This window comes from Falco cherrug, chromosome 9 (genome assembly GCF_023634085.1).
Source record: "Falco cherrug isolate bFalChe1 chromosome 9, bFalChe1.pri, whole genome shotgun sequence".
Taxonomy (NCBI): Eukaryota; Metazoa; Chordata; class Aves; order Falconiformes; family Falconidae; genus Falco; species Falco cherrug.
The window spans coordinates 53,755,276-53,769,621 of record NC_073705.1 but is presented as its reverse complement, the minus strand read 5'-3'; the positions used below and the strand labels follow the sequence as shown (position 1 = coordinate 53,769,621).

The 14,346-nt window shown below is 39.4% G+C and overlaps 1 protein-coding gene across 1 annotated transcript; it reads left to right on the top strand.

Annotated features, from left to right (window-relative positions):
• The first annotated feature begins 63 nt into the window (after window positions 1-63).
• Window positions 64-8,421, top strand: TEX36 (testis expressed 36). The gene is made up of 5 exons (XM_027805535.2): window positions 64-120; window positions 2,071-2,229; window positions 3,978-4,109; window positions 6,672-6,752; window positions 8,064-8,421. Exons 1-5 carry the CDS (start codon window positions 64-66, stop codon window positions 8,310-8,312), a joined length of 678 nt encoding a protein of 225 aa, XP_027661336.2. The 3' UTR covers window positions 8,313-8,421.
• Window positions 8,422-14,346: the final 5,925 nt, after the last annotated feature.

Below are 14,346 nucleotides of genomic sequence, written 5' to 3'. Positions count from 1 at the left end.
CCAATAGGAGAGCGCGGAGGGTGGGGCTAGCGGGCGGGGCGGAGGGTGAGGAGAAGGGTGGCGATGGCGGGCGGTGCGGGGGGTGAGGAGAAGGTGGCGATGGCGGGCGGTGAGGTGCTGGTGTGAGGCTCCCAGCGGGGTGTCCCGCCGCCCAGGGGTGCCGAACCGAAGCGGGTGGTTGTGTTTGGGCTGCACCATTAGCAGCTGGTCTGGTAGCGCCACCGTGTGCACTGCTGGGAGCGTGAGGTGCTGTGGTTTTCAGGGCGTTTGTGTGTGGCGGGGAGCTGGCAGCCCCTGGGGCCTGCTCTGGGGCCCGGTTGTCCCAGCCCTGCCCTGAGACTAGGACTGCTACGCTGCTAACCGCCGTGTTAGGTAGCTTAGGTAAGGAAATGGGCCAGTAGGGCTTTCTGATGGGGTTTACGGAGATACTGAATAACTCTCAATGAAACCAGTGAAAACTTTGTGACAGGGCACCTTACCTTTAGGGGGATCATGAATGTGTTGTGCTGGCCTCTTGTTCATTAGTTTAATTTGACAAAGGCCTAGCTGTGATGGCGTAAGCAAGTAAATGGTGCCTTGAATAGCGCACAAAGAATTCTTAATGTTTATTGTTACCCTTTTAGACTAGATTGTTTATTCTCCAGGCCATAACAGAGTACAGTTTGTGAGTGGTTGGGAAGTACAAATGTTCTCTGCCTGTCATCATCCCCCTAAACATACATAGCAACAGGGCCAGGGCCTGCCTTTCTTTACCGAGGTACTTTTCTGTCCTGCCACTGATCCTCGCTGAGCTTAGGTGATCCTAGTCATCTTCAAAATCCTTAATTTCTATCAAAGTTGATTGAAAGTGACCTGAAAATCTGAAAATTATTATGGCATCCGAGAATCAGAAAGTGCAGTTGCGTAAACCTTGTTTCCTTTGTGAACCAAGCTGAAATAATCTTACCTATTTTTACTAACACAAAGCATAAGTCTTTTAGCAGTAACAACAATATTATAAATACGGCAACAACTTTGGTATGCAAATAAACATAAAAAATCTATTTAAGAAATACAATTATTTAAGGTAATGTTTTAAAGCAGTTTTAGTCAAGCTTTTATTATATTGGACCTATGCCTACTGCCATTGTGGACTGGCACAACTCTTCCTTAAATGAATTATTTATTCCTTATCTTCCCTTAGAATCTTTTCATGGTGTTGGTAAGGGACCTTTTATATTTCATCCTTAAACTTTCTCAGTTTTACCCATATCTCAATGGAGAACAGCAGTACATACAAAACTTGCAGCCCTTCAGAAAAAAGAGGTTCTAGTGGAGTAATACCTTAAAAGTGCTGCCTGAGTTTGCAGTAAGGAGCACCAATTTACTTAATCTGAAAATTAAGAGAATAGAACGAAAACAAATGACAGGTTCCTCTGCCTGTCACATTCTTTATCCTTCTCTAGTTGTTTCTATCACGGGCTTAAGTCTTAAAAATAGCATGAGTTAACTCCACAGCCTTCTGAGCTGATCCTGGCACATTCAGACATTGGTGCAGTTCATTACAGTCGAGGCTGACGTGACAGTACAATCATGAAAGTATTCCAAAACATGTTGCTCTTAGAGCTTGCTTACAACTGTTGGGTTTTGTTGGGTTTTTTTTTTCTTTAATCAAAATTGCATTATCTGCAACAGCTTATTTTTCATAAACAAGGCTTGCATTAGCCTCTAAATCATCATAAAAGTCAATTTACCTACTTTTGTACTGAAAAGTAACTCAGCATGGCATCATGAATAATGACAAGTTCCAAATAATTGCTCTTATCTGTATTACGAAAAGCTCAACAAGTAGAGAAACAAGTATTTAGGTCATTTAGAAGAAAGCCTTGAAAAATCATGATGTCTGCTAGTGTTCCCAAATATTATACCTGTGTCTGATAGTAGGATGGAAAACTAGATTTTCCTGCAGGAACTTTGCAATTGCACTTTGTAAATGGCTGTGACTGTCTGAATCATTCATACTTAACTAATACAAATACTGTATTTTCTCTTGTTCCATTTGCCAGCGATAGTGTCTGATTCCCACATAAGCTAGCCTTGAATATCAATATACTGGAAATCAGGCTGCTTGCCGTACAAGTGTCATGTTCTTTACAGTCTGTCAAGGCCAAGGAGACAAAGTCTTGGTTTGTGCTTAATTTAGTGAGAAGTTCTGCCTTGTCTCCAGCTTACCCACAGCCTTATTTCACAGTAAGCAAGGGCTTTGTGCCCCAGTTTTTCATTCTGTGAAAGAAGCCTTACATTTCAGTTGGCTCTCCACTTCCTTGTCCATAAAAACCTGTTACAAAATGTTATAAAAAAAAATAATTCTGCTATATCCATCTCGGGGACTATGTCTGTAACACAGATGAACGGACTAGGGATTTTTCTGGCCAGCAGGCAAGTGTAGATGGCATCCCCCCACCCCCATATTCCTTGAGGGACACTGGTGGTGCTGGGTTTCTGCCAGGGCAGTGCTTTCTGGCAGAGCACACTGACAGTGAAATAATATGGGTATTGAGCTGGTGCTCAAACTCAAAGGCAAAAAAAAATACCTTTACAGTGCTGTCAGGTTTTTAAACAAAAATTGCTTGTGTAGGTGATTAAGGTGTGTGTATGTGTAAAGTGATTTTAAGAAGAGCTTGAGGTTACAACTTTAAAACAATATACATAACATCCTTAGTTTTTTCCTCAAAAATGACCCTCCTTTCTTCAGCTATTACCATTATTGTTATATTCACATTATTGTGAAGTGTCATTGCAGTAATTGTGCAGAACTAATTCATTTTTAAATGGAATTCCATTTCTCTCCCACTTTAAGGCAGCATTCCATACTTTTACCAACTCCCCCTGCCCTGGCGGCACAGCAGAGGGATAAGAGTAGCACTGCCTTTGCCTGTCAGGCTGTTCCTCCAGCACCAGAATCACTTAGTGATGCATCAGGGTGGGTCTGACGTCACTGCAGGTCAGACATCATGGCGGGTCTGATGTCACAGCGGGTCTGATGTCACGGTGGGGGGTTCCCCTGGCGCTGCCCCACTTTGTGAGCAGGACAAGCGGCAGCAGCAGGCCAGGGGCCTTGCAGAGCAGAGCCATGCCCAGGGGCAGGGGGCACCGCCCCAGCCAGCAGCACGCTGGAGCATGGGTGAGGGCCGGCCGGGAGCCCCCAGCTCCCCAGGGCTTTTTTAGCCTTAAACACTCGAAAAAGCTTGGGAGGGGTGACTTTGTCTTTAGCCACAAACGCCGTTTCCCGTCCCTGATTTTTAGGAAGAAAATGTGCCCTAGGTATCCGGGGGAAGTAATGCTAAAAGAAACTCTGGCAGGATTTCCCCAACCCCACACACACCCCCCACACCCCCCATTTTTCTAACAGCACTGGAAAGTGTCTTAACTTTATATTTAGCTGATTAACTTCTGAAAATGCTAGCTGACGTTTGCCTGGGTTCTCAGCCTCAAGAGAAATGCTGCCTCTCATGTTTTGGGCCCTGGGCTGGGGTGCCTTGGCGTCCTGGGGCGCTGCGATGTGCACCTGGCATAGGCTGTTCTTCCCTCTCCGAACCCCTGGGCCTAACGTTTCGCTGAGCTGTTCCCAGAAATTTTGTGCTTTCAAACCTATGTGCGACCTTACTATGTACAACAGCATGGGCAAAAAAAAGGTGTTATAGCATATGTGGTTTTGCTAGTTGAATTATCAGCATATAAACAGTTGTCAGAAACTTCCTGGAGAAATAATATTATTGTCCGGTTACTGATCTATGTTGTAAGATTTTTATGGTAGGGATTGTGTTGTATGTGGGAGGCTCCTGATTTTTCCAGAGGCCACTAGGTGCTGCTATAATCCAAATAATAAAAAATAAATGGGAAAATACAATTTTGCCTACATTGGTGATCAGATGTATTTGTTTTTTGTTGTTGTTGGCTTTTTTTCTAAATGGATCACAATTTTCTTTATTTTCTAGTTTTCTCACTCTGGAGCGTGCCAGAGTCAACCTGAGTCACCTACAAGCTCTGCACTAAAACAGGTCCAGGACTCAGAAGCAGCTCAGGGTACTGAGGATAGATTGCCGCTAGCATACAGAGCTCAGGAGCAGGTGAGTTGCTGTGGCAATACAGTCAATTTAAAGAGCTCTCTTTTTGCAAGATATCACTTGCTAAGTTATAAGTAAGAATAGCACTTACAGAGTTAGCAAAGCAGTCATAGCAGACTGGCAGACTTTGTGCCTCAGGGAGTAAAATGATTCCTAGCTGTGTTAAGGAAGAAACAGATTTCACTGTTACTTGGTTGTAATTTTGGATACTCAAAGTCCTGCTGTAGTTATTGCTGATTTCCAGCATCAGTTACTCTTTTATTAGCCGCTCTAGCTGTTCGAAACACATTTGTGTGCCAGAATATATTATGATCTATCTGTCCAAAACCTGTGTGTAAAGCCCTATAAGAACATTTAATTGAAATTTGATGATCTGTTTTGATTTGAATGTCAGAAATCCTATATATTCATGGATAAGACTTTTTTTGATCATTAAAAAGTTAGAAGCTTCCCATGTGAAATGTTTTTAAGGCTTGCTTAAATATGAGGGGATTTGGGACAATCTTGGAAACAAAATCCAGTATTTTAAAATCAGAAGTATTTAAAATGTTAGAATTTTATAAGCACATTTTTATGTGCTTATTTTATCATCAGACTGAGCTTTGCTTTACCCATCCACTTTGTGCACAGAAGATTTTCTGTTTTCATTTTCTATAAGCATAGCAATTATATTGAGTTCATTTCACAGAGTTTGCTATAATGAAGAGCAGAAATGGGCTGGGAAGGAATATTTAAAAGGGAGGCTTGAGGCTAGTGAAAAGGAGGAGATTATACTGTAACATAAGTATGCATTATGTTGATAGTACATATACCTTTCTGTGGAGCATCTTGCCTTAGCCACTGTCTGAAAAGGTGAACCAGGTCAGATGGACCTTTTATCAACAATAGTAGGACTGTTCACCTGGTTGTTTTTGTCTTGTATTTACCAGCCCTTCACTGTTAAAAACAGTAAGTGGAATTCCTATCTGTCATAAATGAGGAATTACATGAAATCAGTGGTGAGAGTACAAAGATGCGTTAAAGGCTACAACGTGATGTCACAGGAACAATCTGAGGGAGTTTGTTTATGTGACATTTTTAACAAGTGCTGATAAGAGTGTTGGAAGCTCACTGCATGAGAAGCTGGATGTCTCTAATCTCTGTATGAGGGAACTCACTGGCTGTGAGGTTAATTAATTTTCTAAGAAATACATATTGTTTAAGCTTATATTACCTCTCATTTCTTACTTCATGATAGTCCTGTAATTATTCTGTAATAGATTTTTTTTTTAACCATTAGTTAATATGGGGAATCCTTCCAAGAGACAATATTCAATATTTACCATCTTGGTTTTCAATTTTCCTGTAGCATATAAGCACTAGTAATAAACGCTATTCCTAAAATGTTAAGATTGACATGTACTTGCAGTAGGATATTTTACCAAGTCTTACATTTTACTGACTTAGAAGGTACTTATTTTTAAACACATATATGAGAATATATCAATTGAATTTACTTATCCATTAAACTGTAGTCTACTTGAATCTGTATGAGAAAACAAGTGAACTTGTGGTACGTACCTAAAAAGGTAGATAATCTGTCTAGTGTGCCAAATATTTTAAGATATGATCACGCAGCTGACTCCATGCATGCATATTTTGTATTTAGTGATTCTTCTTGCTGGATCAGTCATCCAGTTACATTTATCATTAGAAATTATTCAGATTCACTTACTCTTGAAACACATTTTTTTAAACTGTGTTACATTTAAAACTTGCTCTTCCGTTTGGAGATGAATATATCATAGTTGGAAGATGAAAAATGTATTTCACCACATTAAAAGTAAAAATTGCTAGAGCGTTTACAGAAGAAACATAAAGTTCCCAGCATGAAGCAGGAAAGTTATGCTTGGGGAAGAACAGAGGCAATCTAATAGTCCAGAAGAGTTTGCAATGTTTCAACTTTTAGCTATTGTAATAATATGACAATGATACATAATAAACTTTTAAAAAGTTAAATATGTTAAATTAATTTTAAAATGGTTCTTTTGCAGTTGTCCTTTTTTCTTCTGAAACTCTGGTTTCATTTTAGTGACTGGATGAACATTATGTTAAAGAATGAGATTATAAATTAGTTATGCAATTAATACTTCCTCTACTTCCCCTGCAACAAGCAGTGTACATGACATTCAGTACATAAATCATAGATTAATTCAGTTTTGAGGTCCCTTCTGTAGTTAATTTTAATTAGCTTTAGGCTTACTAGTGAATCAAACAAGGCAATCCTGACATAGATCTAGTATTTTGCTGCTTGCAGACAGAATGTATCATTCTTTATTTGAAAATTCACGCTTTTATATTAATCATATATAGTCAGCAAGTCAAGGGAATGCAAATTCTCCTGATGATTTTGTAAAATTATAATATAATGAGGGTGCAGTTGAAGATTTAATATATGACTTCCGTGTTAGAACACAGGCAGCTGTAGTTTCAGCATCTGTCAGAATATAAGAACTAAGACTAGTGGACTCCAAACAAGGTATGTGAAAATTCATAATTTTTTTTGCTATAATTTCTTCTTTTCAGAGAGCAGTGAACAAAAACTTTCCATTTTCTTCTCATGACAACAGACACTGTCTACAGAATGTAGGAGAGTATTTTGATTTGGTAAGTACCCAGCACTGAGAAGATCAAGCAAGTTCATGTATCTGTCTGCCAGAGATTAAACACGATCTTTTTTCTCTCGTGCAAACTTTATAGATGCTAAAAATTGTGAGAAAAGAAAAATATATACAGCAAAGGAAAACACACTTTTTTTTAGTATAGGGATGGGACTTCCCTGAGGCTGGCACAGCTATACAGCAGCACACATGGTCATTGAAAGTGACAGAATTCAAGGGGAACAAAAACCCGATGATTAGGGCCTCTGACAGGCATTTTCTAGAGATCCTATTTTCTATGTCCTAACATGGTTTTGTAACAAGTTACAGTCCTATTAGTCTGCTAGAAGTGATTTGCCTTGTGATGAACTTTTATAGGGGTGTCAGCCACTCATAATTCACAGCCCCACATATTTGATTCAGACTCATCTTTATCATAAGTTTCACCGAAATCCATAGGGGACAGACAATATATCTCCAGAATGTATTATTTTCCCATCCGCATCTCTTTATAATATAACTGTTTAAATGTATGTTGCAGAAGCCACAATTTTTAATAGAATTTAAATTGTGTGAGGCTTTGCTGTATGTGCAACAGTTTCACGTTTTTCCACTTTTCTTAGATTGTTGACAGTTTTCTAGGCATTGAAAGAAATAGTGCACTTCACAAGATAATGAATAGAGGAGGAAGCAGCGAATTGTGAAAGTTTGTCTAACTTTGGGCTCTTACAGCTAGGTTTTTTTGATACTCATTATTCACTGACTAACTGCCATTTCTGTGCACTTTGTGCAGTGTCTCATAATTTTACAGATACTGATCAACCATAATTCCAAATAAATTTCCTGCAAGCTATGGAGTGTGAAAATCAGGCTCTGTCTCTTTGTGTTTGGACACACAAGGGATAGCTTTGAAGAATCAGATTTCATGGTCTATCTCAGTTTCTTTCTTGCAGTCTGAACATAAAATTATTAACCTGTTTCTTTGGGTTACTCTGAAGATTAATGTAGCCGAGTATAGCTAAATAGCCTTGAGTATATAGTATGCTACAGAAATGCAAAGTATAAGGGATTTATTAGTACTACGAGGTGGAAGGTCAACACATTTCCCATTATATATGCAACCAGAAATGTCCATACAGGCAAGTCTAATAATATTATTTTTAACTTACTAAAGATCAGCCATGAGTTCTTGAAATCACTGTAGTAACAGCTTTGTTAACTTCCCAGTGGGGTAGTGACTGTTACAAGATTCATCTGTGAAACTGTGATTATAAGTCATATGTTTACATGAATTTTTCTTTTGATTTTTTTTTTCTAGGGTATGGGCCGGAGGAAGGTTGAACCAGAGAGACAGCAACAGAACTCGCAAAACTTCTTCCTATGGGCTCATGACTCCGTTCCTAGCAGCGAGGATGGCTTAACCATTTATCAGACATCATTTGTAAAAGATCAGAATACCAAGAGCCCATTTTGTAGGCGGTATCCGAAACACCACTCAGAAAAATGTGGCACTCACAAACCCCTTCCTGAGAATGAAAAAAACCTGCAGCCAAACAAGTCATCTTAATTATCAAAACACCTTTGTAGCATTATTTATCATCATCTGTGCCTTTTCTTGAGAGTGGAACTACTTGTTACTCAAATGGATGATGAAATAAACATTTGTGTAAAGAGAATGTGGTAGTACAGTTGAGAGTTCATTGAAGTCAACAACCATATGTTACTCTGAAGACGTCACTGAAATTTTTATAGTAATGCAAGAGGAGCATTGTAAGGAAAAGCATGATTGTACATATTTTTAGAAATACCTCTATTAGGAGAACAGAGGTGGTGATTGTACTTGTGTTATTTGATACTGCTTGACCCTCATCTTGATCGAAAAGCTCCTTCAGCTTCCGAATCAGTGGTATGACTGTACCTCGAGCAGCTGATAGCATCTGTGTTGACAGAAGTATATAATGGAACTGGATTCTTGAGGGTTTACCACAACAGGGAGCCAAAACTGTGTGTTCAGGTAAGAGAGACACTTTTCTGAAAGGTTTTGTGGCTATGAAGGTGGGTTACTGGCCATTGCAGACATTAGATAAAAAAGCAGCTGTGCATTAGATTACTGTGCAAAATAACTGTAACATTTGGTTATAACACAGAAATTGTATAAATGAAGAAAGAAAGGGTGTGGCAAACAATGTTTGCATGCGTGTGTGTGCACTCACAAAATGTGAGTGTACATGCGGAAGCGTCATTCATGGCAGTAAGGGGAAAAAAAAAGGTCAAGGTGAAAGTGGAAGGCTGCATGAAAGTTTGAGTTTGAGATGAACTGGATCTCAAAAGAACTCATGATTTTATAGTGCCATGTCCCTAATGAAGTGAATTCAGAACCAATCCTCTAAGCACTCTGCTCCCAGAATCTTACTGGCTGTATGATATGGAAGGCATTAGAGTCAAAACTCCAAATACTGTGTTTTCCTCTTCTGGATCATTTCCATTAGTATGAATAAAATAATAAACCAAACTGTGTGTCTTAAAATACACTGGAAGTAAACTTGTTGCTATGCAAAATAATGTTGACTAGAAAAATTTAAGCATAAGTTTGTGGGATAATTTCCCTTTGTTTACAAGATAAATGGAAAAATAAAGCCTCAACCCTTCCCATTCCCTGCACTGTAAGAGATGCCTTGAAAATGATCTATGTTAAAAATTATTTCTTCCTTTGAGTGAACAGATAGATATTTTTGCATCAGCATGCAATGGCTGACCTTTTTGTGTGCCATCCAGATAGATGGTACTAGCATATTTCCCTGAACACGTAACAATTTTATTAGGACATGCTGAAATAATAAACTGTTTTTTTTATGAAGTTCTCTCTACTAAAGTTCTTGGGGTGCTGCACAATATGTAGAAATGCAAAACATTAATGAACAACGTAAAAACAGATAAAAAGCCAAGTAACATAGTGTTATTAAAAAGAATTATTTTTTTCTCAAAGTAAAGACAGCCTGCCTGACAACTCTAGAGTCAGAATTTCCGTAGCCGTAGCCAACAATTTCATCTCCAAATTGATTCAAAACTAAAGTGTGTGCAAATCACATGGTAAGTGAAGTACCCCCTGCTGTTTGGCATACTCAAGAGGGCAATCTTGGACCTACATCAGAAGGAAGAAACACATTCTTGCTACATTATAGTAATGTTTATCTGTGGTTTAGCATTACAACTGGATATGGTGAAATAAATTATTGGAGTTTGTTATGCCTTAAAACACCAATAGAAAGATTCCAGACTTCTTTTTTTCCCTTCACATTTTGACTCACACACACACACACTCACACATATATATATAAAAAATTATTATTTTTTTAAGTAACTGGATTAATACATGTTCTCAACTACATTGTGATGGAGATTCCAGAGGAGAAAATAGAGAGATCATAAAACCTCTATACACACTGAAATACACTGTGCTGGGTTGAACCAAACAGGTGATTCCCACATATCTTGTGCTGTGTCTGTTTCTTGGGTAAACAGCATGAGATACAATACATTGAATTTCAAAATGAACTATAACGCCCCTGATGAATTCTAGAAAGTCATAGGCTTGTGTACTTTGGATAGAAACCATCAGTTTTGTTTAAACTTGCAATAATTATGTCTCTGAGAAGAAGACCTGTTGAGTTAAAGTATTTTTGCAATATGTTTTTTTTTCCTCCTTGGAGGATGGAAGAGAGGGGAGGAGGGCTGGCAACTCCCAGAAAGGTTTCCGAGTTGGTGCAAGGAAGTGATCCCAGCTGGTAGTTATTTAGGATCAGATGGGTGGAGGTAAGCTCAGCAGAATGAGCGCACTGTGGGCTAATTCAGCCAAATACTGTTTTGGAGAAGTAGAGGTTATACCCTAGGTGGTGTGATAAAGATGGACTTTTTTTGCTTGTTTTATTTAAAAAAAACCCACAAAACCACAAAACACCCCAAGCAAGTTTGTAACAAAATTTCCTTGAACAGTATTATCAACAATTTGAAAACAGCCAAAATCTCTTTACAGAAACAACTGGCTTTGTAATATAACCCTTTTGAATGAGCAGGTATTGTTGCCCTCTGTTTTTTCCCAAGTCTGCATCAGTTTAGGGACTGTCTATACAGCTGTCTTAAGAAGTCACTTCTGTGTTTGTTTAAAAGTGTTTTAGTATCTTAGCTAAATTCACAGAACACAAGTGAAATTGATCAAAAAAAAAACAACCAAGGGGCTGGGCAGATGGCTGCAAGTTTCTTTGATTTAATGAGTTGCTACTCATCAGCTGAACCCCACAACAGGCTCAGGCTGGTCATTAATACGGTTGAGCTGAAGAGTAGCAGCTTTGTCATTTGACTTTCCATACCCAGCTTGCTTCTTGGGTCACATCAGTTTGGCTGCATTGGAATATAGCCTTATGCTTGTGTCTGCATGGTTATGTCCATTTGTTCAAGGTGTGTTTGTTTGGTTTTTTCTTTTTGCTGCCCTGGTTGCTGATAACTAGATCTGAGAAAACAGTCTCTCTCAAAGCTGCTGTCTCTTGGACCACATGGCCTGCTGGTAAGCTAGATGTCAAGCTTTTATAGCTGTTTCATTTATGAAATGTTGTGATCTATGAAATGCTTTTCATAGTCATTTTGACCCTCATAGACAAACTATTGTTGTTTGATAGCAGATTGGTTCTGGTACAATAGGAGGCAAGATTTAACTTTTGCATTTTGTTTACTTGGTGTCTAAAGAGATGCTTAAAGCCTGAAGTGCCTGGCCTGTGGGGATGGTTGGGTGGAGGGGGAGTGCTGCTGCTCATGGGGTGAGTAATTCAGTGGGGATGCAGCAGCTTGACTTCCAAGTCATCTACTGCTAATCTAACCACTCAGTGTTCATAATCTAATCACTCTGTGTAGCTGAAATGTTTCTTAGCGGGTACTCTCAAGGTTAGTCTGAGTGAAGTAACTTGATATAAATGTTGCACTGAAGATGAGCCCATTTTGTTCCCTGGGCTACACAGTAGTAATACTGTTGGAGATCTGTCTAAACTCAAAACTGGTGCTGATTTATTTACAGTGATGTAGTTCAAAATATTAAGCTTCTATAAATGTTCTTATACTGGTTTAACTTCTCCCTATCTGAGCAAAATACTGCTATAGCTGTTCAACTGTTGCTAATGTTGAACCAAAAATATAGGCCTGTATCTAATAGAAATGTTTATGTTGGTACAGTGGCTGTGCTGGTTGACAAGAAATAAAGTATCTGAAATAAGTAGAAACTTCAGATTAGGCTCTTCTATCTTTAAGACACAGTCTGCAACTTTTCTTTTTTTTTTTTTTTTTCTTATTGTGCCTTAACCTCTCCCTTTCTGCTGCTACATTATCTAATGAGCATTAGATGGCAAATACAGAGACCTATTCCACTCTGGAGTGGGAAAGGACTATATAGAGCTGCCTCATCCCAAATTTCTTGTTTTATGCCTGCCTCCCCAACAAAGTTGAGTTGTTAATAATGAGTTGTTAAAACATTACCTCTGCAATATCTAATTAAAGGGAAGCCTATTCAACAGGGAAGTAATCCTAACTGACCTTAATTTGGATGTATGGCAACAGTGGGTGTGAGCGAACCATTAAAGCACCCAATTTATGATTCAGGTAGGCAGCTGTTTAGCATTTATGAAAAGCACATTATCAGCTTGCTCTCTTGTCTGATCATGGTTTGTGATACTTCAGTATATTCACCTGAAAGTGAAATATCTCAAATCATCGTTTCTTAGATGTGGTGTACAGAAAGAAGAGTAGTTTGAAATAGGTAAGTTTCAGCCAAAGAATCAAAGAAGTGCTGCTCAGAGGGGACCTCTGGGACATGTGTAGTTCAGTTTCCCACTCAGGCCAGACTTGTCAGCACAGGATCAGCTCAGCCTTAGCCCTTAGCTTTGTTGACCTGAGTCTAGAAAGTCTTCAAAGAGGGAGCTTGCACAACCTGTGCAGGTAACCTGTTCCAGCACTACACTGCAGTGCAAGAGAACAGTATTTTCCTAATATCCATCCTGAACTTCCCAGTCTGCTCTCTGTGACCACTCCCTCTTGGTGTGTCATCGGACACTACCAAAAAGTTTGACTGCATCCCCTTTGCAACTGTTTCTCAGATAGCCACAGACCTGCCTTAGCCTCATCTTCACCAGACCAAACAAACCTGTTTCTTCACAAGTCACTTGCCTCAGACCATCTTACTTTTTGCTGGCTCCTCTCCTGTTTCTCTGTGGCCCAAAGGTGGTCACAGAATCCCAGGTTCAGCCTACAATACCGAAGGAATAATGACATCTCTCAGCCTGCTCATGGGAAGGGATTCTCAAAAGCCTTAATCTCTCCTGAAGCCAATGAACTGAAATCATGTGGACAGCCTGTAAACCAGGGTTTTAAAATAAAACAGCTGGGTAAGCCTCTGTTTTCTCCTTCCTTTTGAGATTATGCAGCTAATTCTATATGTATCAAAAGTGGAAGCTGTGTAGAATTTGCAGAGACTGTATATATTTGAACTCCTGTTAATCTGGTGGCAGATGCTAGAGATACCCAAGTCCCAGAAGTCTTCCACAAGTGCTTAAAATGCTACTTCTGGACAAGTCTAAAGTGCCTTAGTCTTGACAGCACCAAGCTCATACCTGTGTTGGGGGAAAGATTCACAAATTAATTATTCTAGTGTCATGACATGCTTTCAATTGAGAGAATGCTCAAACACGTCAAGTCCTCCAGAGGGTACATGAGGAGCAGCTATTATCATGTTTGTGTGTAAACTTAATTATTACAACACCCATTTGAAATAGGTTCTATTATTTCCTCCGGTTTTGCATTGTTTCAGCGAGGAGGTTATGGCTTATTACAAAGTTTTCCTTACTTTCCTTTTCCTGAAGCTGTCTCACGTGCATGGGTTATTTAGATGTTCATTACATCAGGAAGAGAAAGTTCACAGGTATACGTGAGTGAGCATGATGATCTAGCCCAGAGGTTAGAATACCCACCGAAGGGAGGGGGTTGCCTGGGTTAGGGTCCTGGTATGACTTTTAAATTTGAAGTAAACATTAATTGAAGCAGGGGCTGGAACTCATGTCTGCCTACTCACAGCTGAGTGCCCAGACCACTGAACTAGAGAAAACCCTGTGCTTTCTTTCAGGCCCAATGTTTAACTGTTTCATATAAACTGTAGCAGCTCTGGAAGAAGGGATATGGAGTGGTCATTTCCCCAGACTACCTGAACCAGTTCAGAAAATTCAAAGAATCTTAGGAACGCCTATTTTTTCCCCTTGCTGTGGGATGTCTAGAAATAGTGATGTGATGATCATAAAGCACTATGCTAATAGCACTGAATTAATCCTTACGGTAGCCCTGTGAAGTATTTAAGCAGTAGTACTCATTTTGCAGATGACTTAATTGTGGCATGCTGTACTGCGGGGGATTGCTCAGTCAGCAGCAAAGCCATGACTGTAAGATGGAGGAGTCCTGACTCCTACACTTTTGCTGTAACCAGCACTTCTTTTCCTGTACATAGATTTGCTATAGAGTATTTAGAGCTTCATTAGAGACCTAGTTGCCTGCCAGTGTATTATTTTAAGAAA

Coding starts and splice junctions, on each gene's coding strand:
- TEX36 (XM_027805535.2), top strand. CDS start 64: ATGGCGGGCGGTGCGGGGGGTGAGGAGAAGGTGGCGATGGCGGGCGGT. Junction 2,230..3,977: donor ACCCACAGCCTTATTTCACA/GTAAGCAAGGGC, acceptor TTTATTTTCTAG/TTTTCTCACTCTGGAGCGTG. Junction 6,753..8,063: donor TAGGAGAGTATTTTGATTTG/GTAAGTACCCAG, acceptor TTTTTTTTCTAG/GGTATGGGCCGGAGGAAGGT.